The 8,577-nt window shown below is 56.3% G+C and overlaps 4 protein-coding genes across 4 annotated transcripts; 2 read left to right on the forward strand and 2 right to left on the reverse strand.

The window, feature by feature from the left end:
• Window positions 1-1,747: 1,747 nt before the first annotated feature.
• On the forward strand, window positions 1,748-3,580 carry LOC131215861 (uncharacterized). Its single transcript, XM_058210257.1, has one exon. The coding sequence runs from the start codon at window positions 1,748-1,750 to the stop codon at window positions 3,578-3,580; it is 1,833 nt and encodes a 610-aa protein (XP_058066240.1).
• A 410-nt stretch (window positions 3,581-3,990) lies between these two features.
• On the forward strand, window positions 3,991-4,777 carry LOC131215862 (uncharacterized). Its single transcript, XM_058210259.1, has 2 exons — window positions 3,991-3,999; window positions 4,067-4,777. The coding sequence occupies exons 1-2, from the start codon at window positions 3,991-3,993 to the stop codon at window positions 4,775-4,777; spliced, it is 720 nt and encodes a 239-aa protein (XP_058066242.1).
• A 286-nt stretch (window positions 4,778-5,063) lies between these two features.
• On the reverse strand, window positions 5,064-5,613 carry LOC131215863 (cuticle protein 8-like). Its single transcript, XM_058210260.1, has 2 exons — window positions 5,608-5,613; window positions 5,064-5,546 (listed from the first exon to the last, which is right to left on the reverse strand). The coding sequence occupies exons 1-2, from the start codon at window positions 5,611-5,613 to the stop codon at window positions 5,064-5,066; spliced, it is 489 nt and encodes a 162-aa protein (XP_058066243.1).
• Window positions 5,614-6,825: 1,212 nt separating this feature from the next.
• Window positions 6,826-7,661, reverse strand: LOC131215864 (uncharacterized). Its single transcript, XM_058210261.1, has 2 exons — window positions 7,560-7,661; window positions 6,826-7,503 (listed from the first exon to the last, which is right to left on the reverse strand). The coding sequence occupies exons 1-2, from the start codon at window positions 7,572-7,574 to the stop codon at window positions 6,826-6,828; spliced, it is 693 nt and encodes a 230-aa protein (XP_058066244.1). The 5' UTR covers window positions 7,575-7,661.
• Window positions 7,662-8,577: the final 916 nt, after the last annotated feature.

Raw genomic sequence — 8,577 nt, forward strand, 5'->3', positions numbered from 1 at the left:
CCCTGGGGCAGAGGATCGCAGGGGTTTGAAGATGAAATCGAGTACCTTGTGGGTCGGCGGCGGAAAAGCAAACCGGTACCGGGCGCCTCGTGCCGAAGGAGTTACGGTCGAGCCGAGATGCCGGATTTCTGGGTCAACCTCTCGGAGACGACCGGGCGGACAGTTTACACAGCACGCAGCTCCACAGCTCGGGTCGAGTGTCAGTTGGCAAATCGATGCTGGCCAACGGGAGGATTTGATCCGCAATCCGAAGGCCACCGAAGGCCTCTGGCCGTATTTCTTCCCGGGCCCTGCGTCGGTCCGGTTTCATTAATCAGACTAATTGTGGACTACCTTGGCAAGGGTTCTGAGTGCGCCGTGTCTGTGCTTTGTCAGAAGCCTGGAGGCTTCATCGGCGACTCAATTCGTTCTGTACCGAACTAAGGGCCTAAGGGAACCCAAGGATAGCGGCGAACTCTTCGTGCGGCCTGCGAGAGGTCTAAAATGGAGGCTTCATAATGGCCACGGTGCTAATTGCATGCTACGATGCATATGTGGCTGTCGTCGCCATCGTTAGCAACGTCAAGTTCGTGGCCAAAGGCACGCTGCACCGTCAGTTCGATTTGTGCGGTACGATCGATGAGGATCGATTGGCGACAAGTTTTGCCCCCCTCACCGCAAGTCCTTTCTACCGCCACCGCTCACACAAAACAATCATTCCATTTACACCGTGGCCATCGTTCGCAATGCTCCAACGCCGCGGGTCGCCACGCTGGTGGTGAATAAGGAAGATCTCCGGTGGCCGGTTTCAGGGCCGCCCAGAATGAGGTCGGCCGCTTCACGAATAGTAGGCTCCGGGCCAAGGGCTTCACTCGGGCTTGCGGGGCTTGCGGGAGATGATTGATTCTACCCGACGCCACCGATCCTAATGATCGCCGACAAGGGACATGACTCGTCAATAAAGTGTGATCCGTTTTCCGATCCGTGCGCAGAGGATTGTGAGGGATTGCGCTTGAAGTTGAAGTGTTTGAAATAAAACCTCAAATCGGACAGTTAACGAACTTTGCATCTTCCAAAGGCAAAACATAACCCAAAATGTGGTGGTGGTGTGGGCTTCTGTGGCTTAATTCGTCTAGACGCCACGGTTGGCCGCATCGCGATGGCCGCACACGCATACCGCTTGATGGACAGCTTACACACTGCCAGGCAGATTAGAGACAGCCCCGCACGCCATTCAGCCCCGGGTTAGCCAGCTTGGGCCATCCCTAGCCAACCCGAGGAACCCTTACGGCCCCAAAACGGATATCGGCAGAGGTGGAGCCAACAACCCGCTGCTGCGTTTCGACGATCGATCGGCGCATCGGGCCCATGCGCAAGGCACCGCTCAAGTGTGTTCGGTTGCGGCCAAAGCTTCCTGGTTGGATGTACCCACTGCTACTACTCGATTACGCACCGTCGGTTCGATGTCGGCGTCACCAGGGCGTCCGATCGAGCCACTTTCAACAGCGATCCTCACCCTCGTAATGCACACACATAATGGGCCGGGCGCCGGGTGCAGCTTATAAATACCGTGGGCGGGCGCGAAGAAAGTGGTCAGTCAGCCACTGATAGCCTTTAGCGCCCGTAGCAGTAGCAGGCCTCAGTCGTTGGATAGGCGCGGGCTTCCGCGAACGGTAGAACCACGAGGTGTGTACGAGGCCGCGGCCGGTGTGACAGTTCGCTAAAAGCGCGCGCGCGTCCGTTCGTTCTTTCCAAGACCCGGGTCGCAATGTTTAAGGTGAGTTTCAGTGGCCTGCGGGAACGTGACGTCGTCAGTGACCTCAAGAAATCCCTTTTCTGCATTTGGTTCCAGCTGGTGGTGGTCATACTGTGCTTCGCCACGCTGCTGGTGTCGACCGGAAGTGCACTGACGAAGGACGAGTACGAGTTCAGTATCAAGCACGGTTCGTTCGCCGTCCACCAGCGGCATGTGAACGGTCTGCGGAAGGGCGAGCCGCCCGGCCCGAAAGTGGTGGTGGAAGGACAGAACAGAGACAGTGTCCAGCGCAAGGAACAGTTCTACCCGGGGGGTGAAAGTGCAACCGGTGCCGTAGATGGTGAGGGTGAAAAGATCTCCAGCACCCTGGCGCAACCGACGCGCCCCAGTTTCGGTGCCAAAGTGTCCACTGCGAAGCCACCCATCCAGAGCATCGACTTTGAGGCCGTGACCCCGGGGCTGGAAGAGGTACCGCTACAGAACAGTGTCTTCACCAGCAGCCAGGGGTACGGTCAGGTGAGAGCTCAAGGTCCCAGCACATCCTACCAGTCGGTGGAGCATTACGTCGAGGAAGACGACGATTCCGACGAGCGGATCGCGATCGTGCGACCGATCAGTGCCGAAGACTTCTACAAAACGCCACAGCTACGCACACCGAACTCCGAACGTGGTCCTGTGCTGTTTCCGAACGAACCAACGACAACGAACCCAACGACGACGACGTCGGCCAAGTCGGCCGGCAAGCTCCTCAAGCCGATCGCAAACTCCAGTGCGGTGCAGGAAAGTGAAGAGATCTACCTGCTGCTAAAGTACGAAGCTCCTCGCAAGAAGCCGTCGGGTGATCGTCAGGAAAGTGACGCGAGCGCTGGACCGCAAGTGGAACTCGAATCGAGCAACGGTGACCTGCGTCTGCAGGATGGACGTATCCGAACCGGCGGTGGTAGCTTCACCACCGTCGGGTACTTCGTGAGTGGCGAAGAAACGAGCACGGTTGCTCCGGTGCCCGGAACTTCGACCGTTAGCTCACCGGAAGCATCGCCAGAAGTGGCGCGAGGTCGCGCCAAACTACGCAACAGCTACGGTGAACACCTGAACGGGGATCTCAGTGACTTCGTGAACTCCATCCGACCGATCACGGAAAACTCCCAGGATTCGAGCGGGGACCGTGGAGCGGACGAGCCGACGGGTGCACGCGAGGAAATCGACGCCAATCTGGACATTGCGCAGATGACGCGCATCCTGGCCGGCCGGCAGGGTGGCCTGACGATACCGGAGTTTAACCGGCTGTTCCGGGACTACCTGAAGAAGGACATCACCGTGGACGATCTGGAGGACTTTGTCAAGTACGACGGAGAGCAGGAAGGTGCGGACGAGTCCCAGGATGCACCGACCGCCGAACCGGACGCGACCAAATCGTTCGACATTCGGGCGGAGAATGGGAAAAACGTGGCCACCGTCGCTCCGGTGAAGCTGTCGGACCAGCAACCGAAGGTGCAGGTAAACAAGGGGATGGCCGGAGGCAAGGCCGGTCGTAAGGATAAGGTCGTCAAGATCGGGTACGGTGGATCGAAGTCGTACCAGGGGGTGTACAAGTCGCAAAAGTTCCTCGAAAAGGTGAAAGCCGAACGCGCTCCGCTCCTGAGCGATGGGGCATGGTTTCGGCAACAGCTTCCGGTGCGTGAGGTCGGCCCGATGGCGTACGTCGATAATCCGGTGTTCGGGTTTGCCGGACCACGGCCACGGATGGGGCCGATGCGAGGAGCGATGGACCTGAAGCCCATCCACCAGGCTGCCAACGGAGTTCACGGTGGCCAAAGCTACGTCAAGTTCCAAAAGATTAGCTAAATCAGACGTGATATGATGTCGGAGTCCTAGAAACACCAATTGTTACCTCTGTTTAAGAATAGCGCCCGAAATGAGAGCGAATAAATCGTTGTTGTTGATCCATGGAAACACCTAATCCTAGCGTTTGTGTTACTTGGTTTCAGAAGAGTTCCGAACGGAAGGCTGGTGCCGCCTATACTCAAGCCCTAGACACCCTGCACTTGTTGGTGGTCAGGTGGTTTATTCTTGAACTGAATGTTAGGTTGCGTGCTCAACGGAGTCACCGTACTAAAGGTCGGCCAGCGTCTGGTCTAGGAGGAGCTAGCAACCAGGTCACGCCACGCGTTGCGTGGTATAAAAGCCCAAGAATGCACTCCGTTCGCCATCACTCAGTCCCAGGCATCGTCGCAACGGCAAGCCAAAAGCAAAAGATGGCCAAAGTACTAATCGCAGCTCTTAAGCAATTTACGGACCTTAATTACGTTTCTATTCCCGATTCCCCTTAAGGTGCTTATTGTTTTGATTGCGCTGGTGTCGATCGGAGCAGCCGCTCCGTTGTCCAAGGAGCCGGCCCAAAAGCTGCAGGACAGGAAAACGGTGATGAGCTGGGAAAACGGGGCCAACACGATCGCGGAAGTGTTAGGAAAGTCTTCCACCGGCCAGGAGCAGCAGCAACCGACCGGCGCCGAGTCTCGGTCCGAAGGGATGGGCGACTATGTCGAGCGTCAGGACGGTCGCTCCGGAGCCGGTTGGCTCGAGGATCGTGAGGCACGAGCTCGTGAGGCTATCGGGCGAGCTGAAGGTCGTGTGCCGGAGCGTGAAGCACGCCGGGGCACCGGAAAGAAGGGCCAGGCCAGGAAAGGTAAACTGTCCCGGGGCAGCAAGAAAGCCCAGCTGGACGATCAAATCACGGGTGAAGGCGACAACGGTTTCCCGCTGTACGACTTCGCCTACGGAGTGTACGATCCGGTGACGGGCGACAAAAAGGAACAGTGGGAGAAGCGGGTCGGGGATCACGTTAAGGGCAAGTACACGCTGGATCAGCCGGACGGTACCCGGCGCATCGTGGAGTACGAGGCGGACGATAAGAATGGGTTCGAGGCTATCGTACAGGAGATCGATCGTATCGACGACCGGAACGGTGGTGGGCCCGTCACGTGGGGCCACACGGATGCGGATGTGGCCCAAAGCTACTCTCGCCTCAATAAGTACGACTAGAGAATAAAGAAAACCGGCCCCGAGATGGGTGATACTGAAACGGATCTAACGCTGGTTCGTCGTTGCTCAATTTTTAGACCACTTCAAGGCCGATCTAAATCCAATCTAACGGGCGCTGTCATAACAGCAACTTTGATCGATGTGGAGCATCAGATTAGCAAGCCAGTTAATGATAGGCCCCGGTGGGCCAAAAACACTGAAATTAGCGATCTTTTGCATACTTTATTAGCCCACGAGATGTTTCAACACAGAAACACCTTTCGCAATCACCGGTCTCAATGGCGGCTCAAGTTCTCTTCAGATAGCTGTAGCTGTGGGCAACTTTATCTACCTTGAGTTCGTCCACCTGCGCGGCCTCTTTTCGGTCAACGTTCTTAACCGTGGCTTCGAATCCCCGCTTGCCGTCCGCCTCGTACTCCACCACGCGCTGCGTACCGTCTGGCTCGTCGAACCGATAGCCACCCTTGACGTGGTCGCCGAGTCGCGTTTCCCACTGATCCTTGTGGTCCCCGCTGACGGGATCCTTCACACCGTACCCAAACTCGTAGCTCGGAAGCAGCAGATCTCCGACGGGTTGTTTGACGATCGCCTCGACTTCCGGCGCCTTGTGGTCCAGTTCCTTCTTCTCCTCGACGATGGTTTTCTCGGGGATTTTGTGAAGAATTTTCGTATCGTACGAAACGCTCTGTCGCAGCACTTTCACCTTGGCGTCCTTTGCCGAGCAGAGCCCGGCCGAGAGAGTGACCAATGCCACCAGGAACAGTTGATCCTGCAAAACGTGTGATGTAAACTGTAAGCCTGGGCCTCACGATTCGAACGACTTGGAGTACCTTCATTTCTGCGCTTGGTGTCTGCACTCTGCGATAAGAAGCAGTCGGTACTGATAGCATGATGTTCATTCTGGCTAGCCTTTTATACCTAGAACCAGTGCCAAACACTCTGGAGAGGTGGATCTTCACACGACGCTCAGCATCCAACGAAAGCACACGCAACGCAGCACAGACGCCCTACTTTCTACCGCGCACGCCAAGCGCCCTGGCCAAGGCTAAGCACAACTTTACATTTCTTCGCCGATCGTGCTGCACCGCGGAGGGTAATGTTTTTTCCCAGCCGATCACCGGTCTCAACCGGTCACGAGCGCCGGTTACGCATGTCGAATGGGGCTTTTAGTGTCGATGTTTCACTACCGGCCATGTGCTTCCGATGTGCCCGGCGTGTGTTCCGTCCAAAAAACGCAAAACAAATGGTAACCAATCGATCGACCAGCGACGCGAAGGAAGTGCTCTGCTTTGGTCGCGCTCCGCGTACCCTAACGCAGCTCCGGACCGGAAGCGCACAGACCGGAGGCAAACAGAAAGGGAAATTTATTCGTACACGCAGCATAATTTACATGGACGCGGAGGGCAACGTGTGAAGCATAACGACCCCATGGCGTGCCGGCGTATCGGGGCGCGGTACAATCATGCTAGGTGTGGCGGTGCGGCGGCGGCCAGTTTGTGGGTCAGTGTCGAAATTTGCACCTCAAAAGAAGCTTTCGGGGCGCCACAATGCAAGGTTGGGACCTTGCTTCATTTTCGGTTTTTATTTCGGGCGTGCCACGAAATCTTGCCCTCGTCGTCCAGCCCTCGAACCTTTTGACACGGTAAGCTCTTTCGATTGACAAGGCTGATCTATCGGGTGTTTGGATTTCGGACTACCGATTACTTGAGCTTTAAAACATCGAATTTCGTGGAAGATTTTCACATTGAGAAATGTTGGCTGATTGGTTCTTCGGCGAAATTGAAGTTGAAAACTTGATCGACATTTGGTTTCAACAGGACGATGACAGTCATACAGCGGCAGTCACAATCGATCGATCTTCGGAATCCAAACACTAGCCAATCAAAGCACAGGCAGTCTCCGTAGTTGGACTCCTCGCGTGGAGTTCGATTTACACTTTTTAATGTTTTCCGTTTTGTAAATTAAAAAATGGCAAACAACAGCATACAATAAAAAGTCGGAAAAATTGGGGCCCGAAAACTCGCTACGCTAGAAGAAATGATGAACGCCTAGTTCTGGTCGGCTTTGCTGGCCGTGTCCGCGCTGCCGTCCGCTTCACCGGCCCGCTTCTCGGCCACCAGCTTCCGGCCTTCTTCGGTGTCCAAGTCGATTAGTCTCACGTTACCGGTCGCCTCTTCGATCAGCAGCAAGTTCCGCACGCGCTGCCCACCACCACCACCCAGTTCCTGCTGTTCGACCACATCATCCAGCAGCGGAACTGAGTCGTCGATTTCATTCTCCTCGGGCGGTGGCGGTGCCTGTCGGCTCAGTTTCTCCAGCCGCTGCCGATTGTAGCGCTCCCGTTCGCGCGCAGGTAACCGACCGGCACGCCGTGCTAGCATCTCCTGCCGCCGAGCATCCTGTTCCGCCTGCGCATCCCGTTGCGATTCCTGGCGGCGTAACTCAAACTCCCGCTTCCGATCGCCCAGATCGTCCAAATCGCGCAGGATCTCCTCTCGACGTTCCTGCTGCCGTTGAGTTCGCTCGTTTCGACGCCTCGTAATCTCGAGCCACAGAGCACTGAGCACTCGGCGGGCTAGCGATTGCTCCGTCGAGGTGGCGACCTGTGGTGGCAGAGTCGTCACTTCGGTCACGTTCGGTGCGGCTACTTCCCGTGTGGAGTTCACCGTCTGGGCCAGCGTGCTGCGGAGGCTGACGATCATCAGCAGCCCCACAAAGAACCACGACTAGGCGAGAAGGACAGATTAGTACGCTAGGTTGCGCTTGTAGCGATTCTGCTCACCTTTCCACCGATCATGATGACTGCGCTTCCTAGTGCGGCGACTAATGCAAGATGCTTCCACGGCAAGCCCAGGCGAACCAGGCGCGCAGGTGATTCAGGCGAGCTTCCTCGAAGAACTGATGCACTGGCCGCGCATTGCGCAAACTTTTATAGAGGCGTGAATTATACGCTCAACTCACGTGAATCCGCGTGCCTTGCCGGCGTCGGACGCGCACCGTCTGTCCGTGCACCTTTTCGCCCTAGATCCACTTCCGGCGCAGTGTCTCGCTGGAGCTGCGCTTTGTTGCGCGCTTTTTAATAAACAAATTTCTTGCTCACTTCGTGGAGATTCTAGCCACTGGGGCCGGAAAGGATTGGCTTGTTCGCTCGCCGACACGGCTGATCAACCGGCCGGTCGGTTATGTTCGGCACCGCTTCGGTGGGTTCAGAAGTTTTCTAATTTTTGGCCCGACTCCGAGCCCGAATCCGGGTCAATCAATTTGCCCCTCGCCGGTGAACGGACTCGCCGGTGGTAAATCGAGCCGAACGTAGCGCCGGGTGGTTTACGCCGGTTGTCGGAAAGGAATTTCTAACTTTGACACTGGCCAGGCTGGGTTGAATGATCGCCAGAGGTTGCGGCGGTCAAGGTGCCTTCGAAAGTGCCAAACAACACTCGAATCGCGAGGACAGCGCGTTGATCTAGAGCCGGTCGCTTTTCGATGCCACGGCAAAACCCAAACCAACCCGGGCCATCCCAACATTGTAAAGCACCGACACCCATTACGCCTCAATCAGCAGATCTAAATGTTTCACATTTTATTTAGTCATCATCATCAATTCCCGTTCCAACCGGGCCGCGGTGCAATTATTTGCCTCACTTGACAAACATCGTCTAAAAAAAGAACCGGCCGCGGAGACTGTAATGTGGCCCCGTTGCCATCTAGAGGGAGTCCCTCTTTCGGCCCTCGAGCGCTCGATCGATCGAAGCCGACCACTTTCTTGGAGTTGGACGCTGGTCGCAGCGGTAGCAGCAATCCAG

The sequence above is a fragment of the Anopheles bellator genome, chromosome 1 (genome assembly GCF_943735745.2).
Source record: "Anopheles bellator chromosome 1, idAnoBellAS_SP24_06.2, whole genome shotgun sequence".
Classification (NCBI taxonomy): domain Eukaryota; kingdom Metazoa; phylum Arthropoda; class Insecta; order Diptera; family Culicidae; genus Anopheles; species Anopheles bellator.

What these genes read in the sequence shown, in the direction of transcription:
- LOC131215861 (XM_058210257.1), top strand. Translation starts at nt 1,748, where the DNA reads ATGTTTAAGGTGAGTTTCAGTGGCCTGCGGGAACGTGACGTCGTCAGT.